The sequence below is a fragment of the Salmo salar genome, chromosome 01, assembly GCF_965601325.2.
Source record: "Salmo salar chromosome 01, fSalSal1, whole genome shotgun sequence".
In the NCBI taxonomy this organism is placed as follows: domain Eukaryota; kingdom Metazoa; phylum Chordata; class Actinopteri; order Salmoniformes; family Salmonidae; genus Salmo; species Salmo salar.
In genome coordinates, this window is record NC_138291.1 from 42,179,517 (window position 1) to 42,199,184 (window position 19,668).

The 19,668-nt window shown below is 42.0% G+C and overlaps 1 protein-coding gene across 1 annotated transcript in view; it reads right to left on the minus strand.

Moving 5' to 3' along the window:
* Nucleotides 1–83: 83 nt before the first annotated feature.
* The window catches only part of LOC106602450 (gamma-aminobutyric acid receptor subunit rho-2), a 36,400-nt gene continuing 16,815 nt past the window's right edge, over nt 84–19,668 (minus strand). The window contains exons 3-9 of the mRNA XM_014195114.3: nt 8,377–8,444; nt 7,334–7,557; nt 5,941–6,023; nt 5,547–5,687; nt 5,106–5,258; nt 2,556–2,776; nt 84–2,248 (exon numbers count right to left, since the gene is read on the minus strand). Of these exons, the coding sequence (XP_014050589.1) occupies nt 1,898–2,248; nt 2,556–2,776; nt 5,106–5,258; nt 5,547–5,687; nt 5,941–6,023; nt 7,334–7,557; nt 8,377–8,444 (1,241 nt within the window). The 3' untranslated portion in view covers nt 84–1,897. The remainder of the gene's footprint in view (nt 2,249–2,555; nt 2,777–5,105; nt 5,259–5,546; nt 5,688–5,940; nt 6,024–7,333; nt 7,558–8,376; nt 8,445–19,668) is intronic.

Below are 19,668 nucleotides of genomic sequence, written 5' to 3' on the forward strand. Positions count from 1 at the left end.
CTTGCAACAAACGGAACAGAAATGCTAACACATTTCATCAATCATATTTTAATACCACCAAATTATACAATACATTTTATTTTCATAATGAAAAATATCAACATGGTGATACATGAAAATCGTTTCCCATACTGATTCCCTATTCAAAATGGAATGGCTAAAGTAGTATTATGGTTTCACAAAACTAATGTGAACTGTTGTCTAGTGAATGAATAGCCTACAGCTGCATTTATGTAAAGCTAATTTCTGCTCACACATTGACATAAAAAAAGGGTTTACTAAAAGCTGTTCCAGCCATGTAATTAGAATGAGAATATCATCTTTCATCTAATTTTAGGGTTGCAGCTTCTCACCTGACTATTAAAGCCTCTAGTGCTTAAAATAAAAGTATATTTCGTTTTAGGCTACAATCTTCTATACTGTACATTTAAGGTCAATATCTCAAGCAAAGCCATATGTGTTGCCTTTCATGGCTATAGCTTGTTAAGGTATGATGGCTGATGGCATGGGACACCTTAAATGTTTTTAAACATGTAATTCATTACACAAATCATTATTAAGTGCTACAGTGGCACGATACAAGGTACTTGTTTTTAGATTTATATATTTACATTATAGGCCTACATTCTTTTTTACAATGGCATGTAACCATACAATAATGACCATATGAGAGGTATCAGAGAAAAGAAAATACATATCTATACAAAATTCCTCAGTTCCTTTACACAGTAAGCTGCAAATGTCCCAGTAACTGTTGCTCACAGCTTGAAATGCTCTACATTGTTGTTACTGTTGTTGTGCTTTAATGACGTCACAGTTGTTTTATCACCACTTTTATTTACTTTCCCTTTATTTAACTAGGCAAGTCAGTTAAGAACAAATTCTTATTTTCAATGACGGCCTAGGAACACTGGGTTTAACTGCCTTGTTCAGGGGCAGAACAACAGATTTTTACCTGGTCAGCTCAGGGATTCGATCTTGCAACCTTTCGGTTATTAGTCTAACACTCTAACCACTAGGCTACCTGCGCCCCTAAGACCTCACTTGAACCACAAACCATTATATACACTGTAGTATATTGCATCATAACATTTCACATATGTATGTAGCAGATGCTCTAATCCAGAGCATCATGTGCATCCCAAATGGCACCCTATTTCCTATATAGTGCACTACTTTTGCCCAGAGTAGTCCACTATAAAGAGTATAGGGTGCCATTTTGTACGTAACCATTAAACTCAACTCTGTTAAACACTGAGTTGTTTCAACAGACTGAACTGGTACTTAGACCTGAATGCCAAATAGACCTGAATGAAAAGCTAACAACATTGTAGACACACCTCTGTGGTCAAATGCCAAGCCCAGAGTACAAAAGACTTGAAATGATAGTTATTTGGACAAAAGAGTTTTTGAACAACAGCTAATACGTACTTGCAGAACTATGAATCACCCTGTGGAATCGATTGAGAGAAATTCACAAACTACAGTGGGATGATGTCTCTGTCTCTCTCTCTGGTGCTTTTCTCTTTGTCCATCAGTGCCAAATATCCACGTAAAACTCAGTCTCCGTCTCTCAGACTTTCGCAATCTCCCTCGTCATTCGTGAGTGAGTCACACTTACCTTAATATACATAATAAACATAAACCCATATAGATCAGTCTCATATGGGCCAATACCCCAGTCAAACCAGTTAGTAGTCCATCCAAATATTGGCCATTAGTATCAAATGTCCATGTAAAACCCAGTTGCAGTCTCTCTTAGCCTTTCTCTTGTCCATGACGAGTGTGTTAAAACACAGTCGTATGATAAACATAGTCTGTGTCCCAAATGGCACCCTATTCAATACATAGTACATTACTTTTGACCAGGGCCCATACTGCACCTATACAGTAGACGCTACGCTCCTATACAGTATGAACACCAGTAGATGAAGTTGAATAGGACGTAGGAGCCAGGGAATAACATCCTGGAGTACTTGTCGATGGCATGTGTATTCTGGATAATTTTGAGGGCCCGGATACCTTTCTTCTTGGTGGTTGTGGACTCGCTACTGACAGACAGGTGGACCACCATGTGCTCCCGAGGAGCCTGCTTCTCGCTCATCACCTCATGTGGCATCTCCACATCCTCCTCGGACACCATAGTTCTTGAGGTGTAGCCGGCCAGGCTGTTGGTGTCCGCCTCGCTGTAGTTCCCGTCTAATATCATGGTCCTGGTCTGGGACATGCCACAGGCGCAGGGCAGCGACTGCAGGAAAGGAGAGAAGGTGAGGGAAAGACCGAGGTTATGGCAGGAAAAATGTATCTAAACTAACTTGAGATGCATGCCTGTCATTTTTTAATCATGCATGTCAATGAGACATTTGACCAAACATTCATGTGTTAGCATGTGTTAAGATAGGCCTAAGAAAAGAAGAGGATGTCTAATGTGTCAGCAGTGTCTCGCAGTCCAACCGAAGTGCATGAAATTAAGAGCAAACTGTATTCACAAGAGATATTCAGTTACTCTTTGAATATTGTCTTAGCTGTACAGTACTATGGTAGCATCTCATTACCTGTGACCTGGCCCTCTCTCTTATCTCGTCTCTCATCTTACGTTCCCTGCGGTCCTGCACGGTGGACAGGTAGTTGACGGCAGCGTACTCCAGCACGGATAGGAAGACAAACACGAAGCTGACCCACAGGTAGATGTCCACAGCCTTGATGTAGGACACTCTGGGCATGGAGGCGTTCACTCCAGTAATGATGGTGGACATGGTGAGCACTGTGGTGATACCTGCAGTGGAAAAAATAAGGAAATAACAAAAGTTCAAGTCTGTCAGTTTAAAAATAAATACAGTTGAAGTCAGAAGTTTACATACACTTAGGTTGGAGTCATTAAAACGTGTTTTTCAACCCCTCCACAAATGTCTTGTTAACAAACTATAGTTTTGGCAAGTCGGTTAGGACATCTACTTTGTGCATGACAAGTAATTTTTCCAACAAATGTTTACAGACAGATTACAGACAGATTATTTCACTGTATCTAGTGGGTCAGAAGTTTACATACACTAAGTTGACTGTGCCTTTAAACAGCTTGGAAAATTCCAGAAAATGATGTCATGGCTTTAGAAGCTTCTGATAAGCTAATTGACATCATTTGAGTCAATTGGAGGTGTACTGTGGATGTATTTCAAGGCCTTAACTGACTTACCTAGTTAAATAAAACTATTAAAACAAGGGGTGAAGATATTTTTCAAGCTTTTTGCTAACAAATTCCAACTGCCCGTTTGTAAGCTTGTCTCCATTACTACAGATGGGGCACCCACTATGGTAGGCCGCATTAGAAGCTTAATGTTATGTCATGGCATTAGCAGCTTCTGATTGGCTAATTGACATCATTTGAGTCAATTGGAGGTGTACCTGTGGATGTATTTCAAGGCCTACCTTCAGACTCAGTGCCTCTTTGCTTGACATCATGGGAAAATCAAAAGAAATCAGCCAAGACCTCAGAAAAAAAATTATAGACCTTCACAAGTCTGTTTCATCCTTGGGAGCAATTTCTAAATGCCTGAAGGTACCACATTCATCTGTACAAACGATAGTACGCAAGTATAAACACCATGGGCCCACGCGCTCAGGAAGGAGAAGCGTTCTGTCTCCTAGAGATGAATGTACTTGGGTGCGAAAAGTGCAAATCAATCCCAGAACAACAGCAAAGGACCTTGTGAAGATGCTGGAGGAAACAGGTACAAAAGTATCTATATCCACAGTAAAACGAGTCCTATATCGATATAACCTGAAAGGCCGCTCAGCAAGGAAGAAGCCACTGCTCCAAAATCGCCATTAAAAAAAGCAAGACTACGGTTTGCAACTGCACATGGGGACAAAGATCGTATTTTTTTGAGAAATGTCCTCTGGTCTGATGAAACAAAAAAAGAACTGTTTGGCCATAATGACCATCGTTATGTTTGGAGGAAAAAGGGGGAGGCTTGCAAGCCGAAGAACACCATCCCAACCGTGAAGCACGGGGGTGGCAGCATCATGTTGTGGGGGTGCTTTGCTGCAGGAAGGACTGGTGTACTTCACAAAATAGATGTCATCATGAGGAATGGAAATTATGTGGATATATTGAAGCAACGTCTCAAGACATCAGTCAGGAAGTTAAAGCTTGGTCGCAAATGGGTCTTCCAAATGGACAACGACCACAAGCATAATTCCAAAGGTGTGGCAAAATGGCTTAAGGACAACAAAGTCAAGGTATTGGAGTGGCCATCACAAAGCCCTGACCTCAATCCTATAGAAAATGTGGGCAGAACTGAAAAAGCGTGTGCGAGCAAGGAGGCCTACAAACCTGACTCAGTTACACCAGCTCTGTCAGGAGGAATGGGCCAAAATTCACCCAACTTATTGTGGGAAGCTTGTGGAAGGCTATCTGAAACGTTTGACCCAGGTTAAACAATTGAAAGGAAATGCTACCAAATACTAATTGAGTGTATGTAAACTTCTGACCCACTGGGAATGTGATGAAAGAAATAAAAGCTGAAATAAATCATTCTCTCTACTATTATTCTAACATTTCACATTCTTAAAATAAAGTGGTGATCCTAACTGACCTAAGACAGGGAATTTTTACTAGGATTAAATGTCAGGAATTGTGAAAAACTGAGTTTAAATGTATTTGGCTAAGGTGTATGAAAACTTCCGACTTCAACTGTACAGTCGTGGCCAAAAGTTTTGAGAATGACACAAATATTAATTTTCACAAAGTCTGCTACCTCAGTTTGTATGATGGCAATTTGCATATACTCCAGAATGTTATGTAGAGTGATCAGATGAATTGCAAAGTCCATCTTTACCAGAATAGAGTTCAGACATTTCAATAATTATCTGAGTATTTTTGAATATGTATTCTTTCTTGTAATCGTACAACACCAATATATCTTCATTAGGACTGACAAAGAGGGCTTTATTGTTCAACGCTCGACGCTGAAAACCATTGTGATACTTACACAATACCACCAAATGCCGGAAATTTGACAATGAGGGGAATAAGCAGCACTAGAGATGACATAAACGGTAAGACTTCTGAGCTATTGGTAGCTATTACACCACCATAATTATACCCAGTGAGACGCGGGCTGGGACAGCCCTACGGTCGATCCAGAAGGACACCCAGGACAGCATGACCATGAGGGTGGCAGGGAAGTAGGTCTGAAGCAGGAAGAAGAAGATGTGTCTCCGCAGGGTGAAGTTGATGTACAGACGATTGTACCAGCCTGTACAGGAGGACACAAAACCAAAGGAAAGTATGGGTCAATAATATCATGGGAATATCAATGCTTATGATTCCCTCCATGTGGTTATTGTGATGACTGAAATTACTGTGTATTGGAGTTTTTAACTCAAATCATAGTGTGGTTGTTTCCTGTGCCAATAACTCATTGACCACTGATCGTGATCCTAATCTTCGTCAATACCTTTAGCTCAACCAAAATTACCCTATTTGTCCGTAAACATTGATCTGCCGTCTTAACTGTACTGCACTGTAATGTACTTTAGTGTACCTGTGCTGCTGTAGAACGCCAGGTGAGAGGTGGTGTGGAACTTCTGGATGAGGAACTGAGACAGGGAGATACGGTCGTCCGTACTCAAGGACTCATCCCCACTCTTCCAGTACAGCATCAGATCCTCATCCGTATAGGCATCTGGGGAGCACAAACATTAGATATACTCTCCATAATATTGTTCTGTTTGTGTATTTACTGTAGTCAAAAATACTAAATGTGGTGCCCAGTGGGAAAAATCCTAACTAGAGATATCGTAGGCATTTGAGTTTATCATCTATTGATGTCAAATGGAGATTTCCGTGTGTATCTTAGTTAGGATTCATCCCCTTATGAAAATTGTGAGAGGTTATGACAGTATCAGCCTTAATAGTAGTTAGTGACAGTTACTCACAGCTCTCCAGCTCCAGTGAGCAGGTCTGGGTGTCCAGAGGGAAGCGGCTGAAGTCCATGTTACAGGCTGCTGTCACTGTCACCCTGTACAGTAAGGACAACACAGATCCATGATGCGACATCAACTAACCTAAGATTCCCCTATGAGCCTGTTTGCAACACATAAGATTCATTGTAGAGGGTGCGCACTCAAAGTTATTGTATGCTATTACAAGATTTTCAAAGTTGTATGGTATTTTCCCTTTTTGTCTTTTGGAATAAATAAATAGCATGACATAACTTTGAAAATCTATTTTTTTGAGTGCGGACTCACTACATATACTGTACATATACAGTACACTGAATCACCTATTTACAACACCAAATAAAGTTGGTCCTTTCTGTTGTCCTTACTATTCCATACAACCAATTCAATACTGATTATAACTGTATGTAAACTCAACAGAAAAATAAACGTCCTCTCACTGTCAACTGTGTTTATTTTCAGCAAACTTAACAAGTGTAAATATTTGTATGAACATAACAAGATTCAACAACTGAGACATAAACTGAACAAGTTCCACAGAAATGTGACTAACAGAAATGTTAGTCACAAATATCTTTGAAAGACAGGGTCCTGAAAAAGGGACGTTTCTTTTTTTGCTGAGTTTCGTAGTCGATCTGAAAAAACAGGGCCATTTTCATGAATAACAATAAACATGTTCTCAATCCATTAGACCACAATTTGTTCATCCAATGTCTGGTGAACGACTTTGGGAAGCATAATAGAACAATCTGGCACAACCAACAACTTAGTAGTACCTTCACATTTTGGCCTAGTTTTCAAAAACAGATTTTTTTTTAAACATCATCAGCCAGAAGCACATTTCAAATTTTAACAAACAGAAGCAAAAAGCAAATTAATCTTCTTGTCTAGATGTCATCCTACATCCTGCACAGAACCATGTTATTTTTAATATTAACATTTAGGATACTATTAACATTCTAAACGGATTACATTTCGTTCTTACATGTCAACAGCTAAATACATAATCCCAGTATTGAGAATTTTAGGAGTTGATCACTTTGTAGCAGGGGAGGCGAATCGTGGCAATGGAAGGCCACAGTGTGTGAAGGCTTTTGCTCCATCCCAGCGCTAGCACAGTGAATTCAAAATTAATTGAAAATTGAATTGACCCCAACCCTGCATGGCATAGAATGACCCATACCATAAGGTTGCGAAATTCCGGTAACTTTACAAAAATGCCCAGGTTTCCAGAAATTCCAGGATTCTGGATTTCCTGCTTATTTCCTTCTCATTCCGGAAATCTTCCATACAAGATTGAAATACAAGGGTATTTTGGAAAAGTGACCGGAATCTTTCAACCCTTGTCCCCAAAGCATCCCAGACCCACCTCAGGCTGTAGAGGACGTGTCCGTCGGGAAAGACCCTGAGCATGATGTTGTCTGTGGTGGTGTCGTGGATGAAGGATCTCTTGGAGTGGACAAAGAACACATCTGGAACCCAGATCTTCTTCACCAGACGCCCGTCGAATGTCATGCTCTTATTGGTGGAGCTGGTGAAGGTCAGGCGCTCATCCTTCCAATAGTGTCTCAGGTACAGGGTCATGGTGAAGTCCTATTGGAACAGAGAAGGGGAAAGTTATGCATTGCCCAGTACCCAGGGTGAGTGGACCAATAGAATGGTCTAAAATGTAGAAACGTTATGATGCAAAATGAAAGTGCCCAGTGATTGTGCAAAACTATACCAAATCGTAATCATACATAACTATGCTACTGTGGTCATAAGGGTTTGACTTATCCCAATGAGTAAGTTACACAAATCTATGTGGAGCTTTGACTTTGAGAATAGTGCTACAGTTTATACATGTAAATAGAAATCATTAACCCAGCTGTCAGTGCTTACAGCACTTTGGGTTGAAATCCTGTTGGGGCTGAAATTAAGCGTAGCCTGAAAGTCAATGGTCAAAGCAGTCTCTTTGATTTCTCTGCAACCTCTCATGCCTCTGGGGTTGAGCTCCACTACAAAAAGACTCAAACCTCCTCCTCAGCTTTTACCCCTTCCTACTCCTCATCTCCCTCCGCATACTCTGACTCCTCACAAAACCCCTAAAGTAGAGATCATCCCTCTCTCACTCCCTATTTCACCCCTCTCCCTCTCCCATTATGTAATGACTAGCAACAGTTGGGAGTACCCATCATTATGATGACCATCTGCATGGTAAATAAAGACGATCCAAATGTTACAGTCTGTTACATAAGGGATTTAGCAGGACAAAAAATACCAACAAAACGTGTCTATTTGGATTCAGGAAGAAATGGCATAAGTGTTAATGATGTGGGTAATTTACTATAAGTTTATTTCCACAATGCGCAGTTGGAAGTTTTTGTGTCCTAACTAACATGGTATTACAAAAATTCGTTAGCCTTAACCTACCATGTCTACTTCTGAGATGCTGTCCAAGCTTTCCACTTGTACGTCCACTCCAACAGGGATAGCCGGGCCTGGAAAACAAAACGAAAGAAACCACATAGAAAAACATATTTGTACAAAAAGATGAAGACATTTGTATATTTGGGTGCAGAAATAAAGCGTTGGGGAGAAGCAATATTCGTTGTGCAGGCCTCTCATTCCTTCATCTCAGTATTATTTCTTAGTCCAGCACCGGTATTGTTAAATTTAAGATATGCATATCACCCTCTTTTTCTTCCTACAAACTACAGTATGGCATGTCAGGTGGCACATAGATGGTGATACCTGGTTACAGTGATTGAGCTGGATTCTTCCACAGGCAATTAGGAGAACGATCAGCGTTGAACTTCAAAGCAAAATCATTGCTTTGTCGTTGCATTACCTGACTCAATGTCACCAGTGAAGAGGCAACTCCGGGATGCTGGCCTAATAGGCAGAGTTGCAAAGAAAAAAAGCCATCAGACTGGCCAATAAAAATAAAAGATTAAGATGGGCAAAAGAACACAGACACTGGACAGAGGAACTCTGCCTAAAAGGCCAGCATCCCGGAGTCGCCTCTTCGGTGTTGTCGTTGAGACTGGTGTTTTGCGGGTACTATTTAATGAAGCTGCCAGTTGAGGACTTGTGAGGCATCTGTTTCTCAAACTAGACACTCTAATGTACTTGTCCTCTTGCTCAGTTGTGCACCGGGGCCTCCCACTTCTCTTTCCATTCTGGTTAGAGCCAGTTTGCGCTGTTCTGTGAAGGGAGTAGTACACAGCGTTGTACGAGATCTACAGTTTCTTGGCAATTTCTCACATGGAATAGCCTTCTTTTCTCACAACAAGTTTAGACTGACGAGTTTCAGAAAAAAGGTCTTTGTTTCTGGCCATTTTGAGCCTGTAAACGAACCCACAAATGCTGATGCTCCAGATACTCAACAAGTCTAAAGAAGGCCAGTTTTATTGCTTCTTTATCAGAACAACAGTTTTCAGCTGTGCTCATGGATAAACATGGATTAGCTAACACAACATGCCATTGGAACACAAGAGTGATGGTTGCTGAATATGGGCCACTGTACGCCTATGTAGATATTCCATTAAAAATCAGCCGTTTCTAGCTACAATAGTCATTTACAACATTAACAATGTCAACATTGTTTTTCTGATCAATTTGATGTTATTTAAATGGACAAAAAAAATTGCTTTTCTTTCAAAAACAAGGACATTTCTAAGTGACCTCAAACTTTTGAACGGTAGTGTATTTTGATTTGTTTAACACTTTTTTGCTTACTAAATGATTTCATATGTGTTATTCCATAGTTTTGATGTCTTCACTATTATTCTACAATGTAGAAAATAGTACAAATAAAGAAAAAAAACTTGAATGTGTTGGTGTGTCCAAACTTTTGACTGGTACTGTAAACGGGAGCGGAAACGTTGGGGTTTAGTACAAATTACGCTGGATAAATTACGCAACTGTATTCTGGTACTAAAAGTAGGGCAAGTACCCAAAAAACCTCTGACTGTACTCTTGTCTTTCATGTAATGGCCTTGCAGTACCTCTGTTCCACCCACAGTGGCCAGCAGTGAGTAACACTTACATCTGTGTAATTCAATAGAGGACCAAGGCCCATATTCAAATCAAATCAAAATTGTCACATGCTCCGAATACAACTTTATCGTAAAATGCTTGCTTACGAGTGCTTGCCAACGATGCAGAGTTTAAAAATAAAATAGTAACACGAGGAATTAAATAAAATACACAAGAATGGAGCTATATACCAGTACAAGATCAATGTACAGATGTCTAATATTAAGGAAGTCTCGAGATATTGCTCGCCTCAGGTAGAGTACCCCATGATAAGTTGTAGACCACACTATCTACAAAGAGAGTTTACATTTAGATTTTCCGTAGCCGTCTATTTACCATCACAGACCGATGCTGGCACTAAAACCGCACTCAACGAGCTGTATAAGACCATAAGCAAACAAGAAAATGCTCATCCAGAAGCGGCGCTCCTAGCGGCCGGGGACTTTAATGTAGGCAAACTTAAATCAGTTTTTGTCACGTTTACTCCCGCTCCCCCTCTCTGGTGCTCGACCTTGCCAGTTATCACATCATTATGCTCACCTGCCACCATTGTTACGTGCACCTGCGCCCCACGACACTCACCTGGACTCCATCACCTTCCTGATTACCTCCCCTATATCTGTCACTCCCCTTGGTTCTTTCCTCAATTGTTGACTCTGATTCTGTTCCTGTGTTCTGTACGTTACTCGTGTTTCTTGCTTTGTTTCATTTATTATTAAATTCACTCCCTGTACATGCTTCCCGCCTCCCAGCATATACGTTACAGAATAACGCCTCACCAAGGGGAAGCAACAGGGATTTATCTTTTTTTTTTACTGGTGACGTCGGGTCCAAGTGCCGACGCAACCAGGGATGCCTCAGCTGGCTCATTAGGCTTCCTTGCCTCGGCTGGCTCGACAGGTTCTCAAGCTCAACAGTTTCTCAAGCCTCGGGTTGGCTCGTCAGGCTCCCGCGCCTCAGCCGGCTCGTCAGGCTCCCGCGCCTCAGCCGGCTCGTCAGGCTCCCGCGCCTCAGCCGGCTCGTCAGGCTCCCGCACCTCAGCAGAAGCGACAGGCACGCTCCTGGTTCTCGGGACCGTCCCTCTGGTTGGTGTATCCCGGCGGCTGGAGCCGCACGTCAGGGAGGGGGAATTGTTATGTTTACTCCCGCTCCCCCTCTCCCGGCGCTCGATGTCGCCAGTTGTCTCATCATTACGCACATCTGCCACCAACTGCACCTCATGACACTCACCTGGACTCCATCACCTTCCTAATTACCACCCCTATATCTATCACCCCCCTTGGTTCTTTCCTCAGGTATTATTGACTCTGATCCTATTCCTGTGTTCTATGTATGTATGCTACTCGTGTTTCTTGTTTTGTTCCATGTTTCATTTATTACTTAATTCACTCCCTGTACTTGCTTCACGACTCCCAGTGTAAACGTTACAGTTTTACCTAAATTCTACCAGCATGTCACATGTGGAACCAGAGGGAAAAAATCTCTAGACCAGCTTTACTCCACACACAGAGACGCATACAAAGCCCTCCCTCGCCCTCCATTTGGCAAATCTGACCATAATTCTATCCTCCTGATTCCTGCTTACAAGCTAAAACTAAAGCAGGAAGTACCAGTGACTCGCTCAACACGGAAGTGGTCAGATGAAGCAGATGCTACGCTACAGGACTGTTTTGCTAGCACAGACTGGAATAGGTTCCGGGATTCATCCAATGGCATTGAGGAGTATACCACCTCAGTCACCAGCTTCATCAATAAGTGCATCGACAACTTTGTCCCCACAGTGACTGTACGTATAGATCCCCAACAGAAGTCATGGATTACAGGCAACATCCACACTGAGCTAAAAGCTAGAGCTGCCGCTTTCAAGGAGCGGGACACTAATCCGGAAGCTTATAAGAAATCCCGCTATGCCCTCAGACGAACCATCAAACAGGCAAAGCATCAATACAGGACTAAAATTGAATCCTACTACACCGGCTCCTACGCTCATCGAATGTGACAGGGCTTACTAACTATTACGGACTACAAAGGGAAACTCAGCTGCGAGCTACCCAGTGACGCAGGCCTACCAGGCGAGCTAAATGCCTTTTATGTTCGCTTTGAGGCAAGCAACACTGAAGTATGCATGTGAGCACCAGCTGTTCAGGACAACTGTGTGATCCCGCTCTCCATAGACGTTCTCTTTAAAACAGGTCAACACTCACAAGGCCGCGGGGCCAGACGGATTACCAGGACGTGAACTCAGAGCATGCACAGACCAACTGGCAAGTGTCTTCACTGACCGAGTCTGTAATGCCTACATGTTTCAAGCAGACCACCATAGTCCCTGTGCCCAAGAAAGTGAAGGTAACCTGCCTAAATGACTAACGCCCCATAGCACTCACGTCGGTAGCCATGAAGTGCTTTGAAAGGCTGGTCATGGCTCACATCAACACCATCATCCTGTAAACTCTAGACCCACTCCAACTCAAACACCGCCCCAACAGATCTACAGATAATGCAATCTCAATCGCACTCCACACTGCCCTTTTCAAGCTGGACAAAAGGAACACCTATGTGAGAATGCTGTTCATAGACTACAGCTCAGCATTCAACACCATAGTGCCCACAAAGCTCATCACTAAGCTAAGGACCCTGGGACTAAACACCTCCCTCTGCAACTGGATCCTGGACTTCCTGACGGGTCGCACCCAGGTGCTAAAGGTAGGCAACAACACATCTGCCATGCTGATCCTCAACATGGGGGCCCCTCTGGAGTGCGTGCTTAGTCCCCTCCTGTACTTTCTGTTCACCCACGACTGCGTAGCCAAGCAAGACTCCAATATCATCTTTAAGTTTGCTGATGACACAACAGTGGTAGGCCTGATCACCGACAACAATGAGACAGCCTATAGGGAGGAGGTCAGAGACCTGGCCGTGTGATGCCAGGACAACCACCTCTCCCTCAACATGAGCAAGACACAGGAGCTGATCGTGGACTACAGGAAAAGGAGGGCTGAACGCGCACCCCATTCACATCGACGGGGCTGTAGTGGAGAGGGTCGAGAGTTAAGTTCTTTGGTGTCCACATCACCAACAAACTATTATGGTCCAAACACACCAAGACAGTCGTGAAGAGGGCACGACAACACCTTTTCCCCCTCAGGAGACTGAAAAGATTTGGCCTGGTCCCCAGATCCTCAAAAAGTTCTACAGCTGCACCATCCAGATAATCCTGACCGGTTTCATCACCGCCTGGTATGGCAACTGCTCGGAATCCGACCATAAGACGCTACAGAGGGTAGTGCGTACGGCCCAGTACATCACTGGGTTCAAGCTTCCTGCCATCCAGGACATACATACTGGGCTGTGTCAGAAGAAGGACCAAAAAAATTGTCATAGACTCCAGTCACCCAAGTAATAGACTGTTCTCCCTGCTACCGCACAGCAAGCGGCACCAGAGCGCCAAGTCTAGGTCCAAATGGCTCCTTAACAGCTTCTACCCCCAAGCCATAAACAATTAATCAAATGACCACCCGGATCCCTAAACAGGACCTGTTACAGGGAATACTGAATAAAGAGATTCCCCCTCCCAGGTTCCTGAGCCTGTTTAGGGATCTAAATAGACATTTGAATATGACTGAAGGAGTACAGTTTTCGTTTTTTGTTCACTTTTGAATGTTAGGAGTATATTTTTTCACCTTTCCCTTCACATTATTTTAGAAATACTAGAAAAAGTAGATAAAGTGGACCCTTGCCTTTTGGCTGATCCATTTGTGGTTTCACAGTGGGTGAAAAAAAGAGTTGGGTAATGTGGAATCGGTGAGGGTAACCAGAAGTGGTCTAGTGATAATTGTTTGTGTTTCTGTTGGTCAGAGGGAGAATGCGCTCAGAGTAAAACGAATGGGGGCAAGAAAAGTGAATTGTTTCATTCTCAAGAAAAGGGAACCAATGAAAAGAGTGATAACTGGGGTAGCAGTAAATATAAAAGTTGACCAGCTGAGGGGAAAGATTTCCGGTGTAGGTGATGCTCGTCGTTTGATGCGAGAGTGGGGAAACAGAAGAGTCATTGTCTGTTCTTCTGAGTTTTGAAGTTGAGTCTTTGCCCGACAAAGTGAAGTTAGGATATATAAGTTAGGATATATAAGTTATCCTGTATGAGCGTATGTGCCGAATACATAAAGATGTTACAGGTGTCAAGCTTATGGGCAGTGTGTAGGAGGGAGGGTTGAAGGGGTGAGAAATGTGCAGAAGGGCATGAGACAAAGGAATGTGTAGCATTGGGGAAAGTAGTGGAATGCGTTAATTGTAGGGGTGCCCATGGAGCTGGGGATCAGAAATGCCCCGTGCGAGAGAGGCAGGTTGCGGTTTCCAAGGTTAGAGTAGTGCAGAAGTTGTCATTAGCTGAGGCAGTGAAGAAAGTAGAGGAAGATGGGCTAAGGGGGAGGAGGGGTGAGAGTAGTAGAGATTTACCAGTACAGAGGGATAGGCCAAAAAGTGATTTAAGTTTCAGTAAGATTGGATTTTTAGTATTTATAGCAATGGTTATCAACTGTACTGCAGGGATGGAACGGAAGTCGCAGAAAATTGAAGTTGTGGTGGCAGCTGCAGAGAGGTATTTGGGTGTGCGAGACTTGACATCAGAAGAGTTGCAGGGTGTGTTAAGTCGTGATGTCCCATCCTTTCAGGATGATGGCATGAGGTAGGAATAAATACATTTAATTAGTGGAGTAGGGTGGTGTTAATTTTATATAATGTTGAAATTAGTGAGTGTAGTGTTAGATGGTAGGGTATTTACTTAGTACATTTTTATTTTTCAAGCAAAGTATAAGGGAGCTGTACTCCAGTCTAGTAGGTGGCGGAAATGCAACAAATTGGATGCCAACCGCCGTTAAACCTCGTAGAAGAAGACGACGATGACCGGGGAAAAGATTGAGGAAGCAGACACCGTTGTGGTTTGTGCATCTAATGGCGGCGGAATCGAGGAGAAGTGGAATATTGTTCAAATAAATGGAGAAAGGCGAAAAGTAGTGCATAGTGCTGAGAATGTCACTTCCTGTCTTGTAGGAGTACGATTTATTGATGAGGATCAGCTGGATGGATGTCAAATCTTGAATCCATTTGAGCTATCCAAACTGGTAGAGAGAGTGTTGGGTAAAGTGAAGTCTATGAGGATCACGAGAGGTGGGCTTGTTTAGATTTTTTGTATTTCTGAGGATCAGAAGGAATGTGTGTTGCTTATCAACCGATTTGAGTTTTAAGTGTCGTGAGTGTTTCTTCGGGAAAGGACACCCCTCATGGTGGTAATACCTGGAGTTTGGTGGGAAGTTGATACTGCAGAAATAAAAAATATTCCTGGAGTGATTGATGCTTGTTGGATGAATCGTGTGGTGAATGAAGATAAAGTGAAGAGGATATCTAATTTTGTTTTTGATATGGAGTATCAACTAAAAGAGCAATTGGGATATATAAACTACAGAGTCAGAGCTTTTGTTCCAAGACCAATGCAGTGTGATCACTGTAAAGCATTTGGACATATTTAAAGTGTTTGTAGAAAGGAAAAGCTGTGATGTTCAAGTTGTGGGAAAGATCATATCCTATCTTATAAAAGGAATGAAGATGTGATATGTTGTAACTGTGGTGAGAACCATGAAGCCATGTCTTCAGAATACCCAACAAGGGTGAACGAGAATGAGGTGGCCAAAGTCAGGGCAGTCCAGAGCATGTCATATGCAGAGGCTGTTAAAGGGGTTGAGGGTTCGAATAGTGGTCCTGAAGAGGTGGTAGGTAGGCCTTTGCTGCAGGGGTTGCCGGTCACCAGCAAGATTCAGATATTTAAAAGTTAAGAAGGTGGACTTTGTGGCCTTTATAGCTATGGTGATTAATGGCACTGCCAAGGTGGAGAGGAAGTCCAGAAAAATATATATTATTGTGGGTGCAACAGAATGTGCAGTTGCATGGAGTTTTGTCACAAGTTTTACCATCCTCTCAGGCCATAGAACCTGAGAAGGGTGATATGGAGATTTGAAGGAAGGAAGGAAGAAGTGGGGAGTTTTAGTTTTTTTGTCAATGTGTAGTTCACCATTAAACCCACAGAAGAAAAATAAGAATAAGATTGAGTTCATTGAGTATTGTATCGCAAAGAATTTCATGTAGGTAGGCTGTAGGTGGCAGTGTATGCACCTTAAATTGGATGCGATCCGCCAATCCAATCCAAAAGAAGAAGGGCACCTTTTTTCATTAAACGTTGAACGTGTTTTCTGTCTTCATAAACACTAGCCAGCTAGCCAACACTAGCCGTGGTGCTGCTCCAGTTTCAACTGTTCTGCCTGCGGCTATGGAACCCTGACCTGTTCACCGGACGTGCTACCTGTCCCAGACCTGCTGTTTTCAACTCTCTAGAGACAGCAGGAGCGGTAGAGATACTCTGAATGATCGGCTATGAAAAGCCAACTGACATTTACTCCCGAGGTGCTGACCTGTTGCACCCTCGACAACCACTGTGATTATTATTATTTGACCATGCTGGTCATTTATGAACATTTGAACATCTTGTTGTTCATGTTCTGTTATAATCTCTACCCGGCACAGCCAGAAGAGGACTGGCCAACCCTCATAGCCTGGTTCCTCTAGGTTTCTTCCTAGGTTCCTGCCTTTCTAGGGAGTTTTTCCTAGCCACCGTGCTTCTACACCTGCATTACTTGCTGTTTGGGGTTTTAAGCTGGGTTTCTGTACAGCACTTTGAGATATCAGCTGATGTAATAAGGACTTTATAAATAAATTTGATTTGGAAACATTTTTGTTATGCTAACCTGTTTGCAATCTCTTTAGCTTTGCTAACTAGCTTGCTGGCTGGTTACATAGGTTAGCTGGGTAGTTAGTTACAGTACTTGGTTACTGCCATCAAGTTGTTGTGTTATTAACAGATTTAGCCTGTTCTGCCGTTTGCAGACGGCATACTAGAATTTGAATATAGCGCGGGACAAGGGAATCTGGACACAACGTAGACATGGTAGGTGTAGACGCATGACATTTTCTGAATTCTATGATCAGAATACAAAAGCTACATGAACTGTCAAGTCTAGACACGGCCTGTGTTTGCGAGATGCCAGACAAAAAGGCCATTTTAAAACTCCTGCTGTGTTTACAGACATCCCCCAAACAAACAAATCTGACTCGGAAAATGAGTGTTCCACGGGGATGCTGGCCCATATTGACTCCAAGGCTACCCACATTTGTGCCAAGTTGGCTGGATGTCCTTTGGGTGGTGGACCATTCTTGATACACACGGGAAACTGTTGAGAAAGTGTGTGTGTGTGGGGTGCAACTCAATATTAGGAAGATCGTCCGTAATGTTTTGTACACTCAGTGTATACTCATCACACAATTTGTTTGTGTTGCATATTTGAAATATTTACCTGAATTTTTTACCACCCCACTAAATTTGTCACTACCGAAGCAGAGTGAAAGAGTTGCAATAAAAGGGAGAACCATGCACAGTAGTGATCATTTTTAACCTTCTATTACAAATTACTTTTAGAAATGTTATTTGCATACCAAATTAGGGGGTTTCCACCATTTAAAAGTAGTCAATGATCAGAGAGCATTGTCTTTTTCAAATTGGGATGCATATGGTTTGTAAACCAAAGACTAAGGTAATATATATCCAGGAGCCGAGACCACGATTTATGCCAGGACATTGGTCCCAAGATCCAGACCCGGTGAGTTGAGGCCATGACAAGGTCCCCCTTTCCTGAGGTCAAATGACTGAAAATCCAGTGTTTCTATGTCAAATGGTTTTGTTAAATTTCAGTCTTCTGTGATGTATATAAAGTGTAATATTTGTATGAAAACTCAAAATGTAATACACACACATATATATATATATATATATCTGACATGGTACAGGTGTCTTTTTTTTAAGCACATAACCATGTTTGTGAGGTGTATACTTTTTATACTTTGTTTAAGACTACCAAGAAACACTCTGTGTGACCCTGATTTAACCCACTGCAGTAAAAGGTTATTAAAGACTGAATTTATGTGGTCTTCAGTGGCCCAACACCAAGACCACTCGATCAAGTGTCCACGGGCCCTTTCTTCAATTGTAAGAAACTCAAGTAAACAGTACAGTAGAGCACAGTACAGTATAGCACATTAAAGACACCTATGTTTCTGCCAAATATATGTAAATGTTTGGGCTCTTGGAGCATTGGAGCCCCTCTGCTGGCTACACTTTTTCCTGAAGTGTGCACTTGTCCACTATCCACATGGTGGTCCTCTGTAGCTCAGTTAGTATAGCATGGTGCATGCAACTTTAGAATGGAGATAACACTGCCGCTGCTGTATATTAGATGTTCGGTAGTGACACTTAAAAATACATGAAGATTTATCAACTTGCTAACTCATTTTCTCAAAAATGTGTGCAAACAGACTACTCACCATGTGGCCATGCTGGAGAGGGGTGCAATCCCATCACCTGGTGATATTTGTATGGGTGTGGCTTAAGGCACATTCATTCTACAGTCTTTCAATGTGTGTGTTTCGATAGTGACATCAAAAGAGGGGAGAGCATTTTTTTTTTTAAAGATTTGTTAAAAACCTACAAATAAACTACAAGATGTTCTATTGAAATAATATAAATAAGTGCATAAACAATGTACTATATTATGTACAATGTACTATATACAGTATGTACAATGTTAATTTTATAATATGTTTGTTATTGCCTTGGATTGAAATAAAACATATCATGATGTAAATAAATGTCCAAAGTTTGGAGACTTAACTGTTTTTTTTAATATAATATATATATATATATATAGTTTTTTGGGGTGGGACTACAATTTGCACCACTTCTGTAGAATGCCCCATGTATGGAGACAGATTCACTCCAGCGAAGACATTATCAGAGAAATTAGTAATAATAGCTGACATGTTATTTCAGAAGAGGTTGTGATTTGGATTGGCCTGCAAGCTGCTTTTTGATTGTCTGTGATTCAAAATCACCTAATGCGGAACGTCTTCACGTTTTCGCTTCTGAATCTGTCTTCGATTATCAATCAAGAGTATCTGAGCTGAGAATTAGATGAGGGTTGCATCCCAAATGGCGCCCCATTCCCTTCATAGTGCACTACTTTTGACCAGGACCCATAGGGCATTATATAGACTAGTATATAGTACACAGTGCCCTATATAGAGAATAGGGTGCCATTTACTGCATATCAAAGTGGCTCTCCGCTCCCTTTTAAGATGCATAGTTATTAGCTTGTCTGTGGAAACAATTATTTAAAAAAAAATCTTTGCTATTACATGATGCAATTTCCAATTTCTGTTTGCATCACTGGGTGAAATAAAGGCTTTGGTTAATTGGGATAACTTGCATAGACAATAACTAACCTAAGTGCTGGAAGTTTCACTCTGTTACATACATTAACATCATGTGTATTTGCATTCTGTCACTCTGACCTTGGTTCGATTTGCCCCAACTTTGTCCCAGTTCAGTCTGACATTTGGCCTAAAAGAGACCCAGGAGATCAATCGTTTCTGACTGTTTCTGCATAGTAGTCATCAATGCAATGTTCTCCTTTTTACAACTTGCGATAAATCAATTGACAGCATGGTGATGGCTTGTACCTAAAATGTCAATAAAAAAAACAACACATGGCAATTTACAGTCAATTTACATTGACATCTCAACTCAGT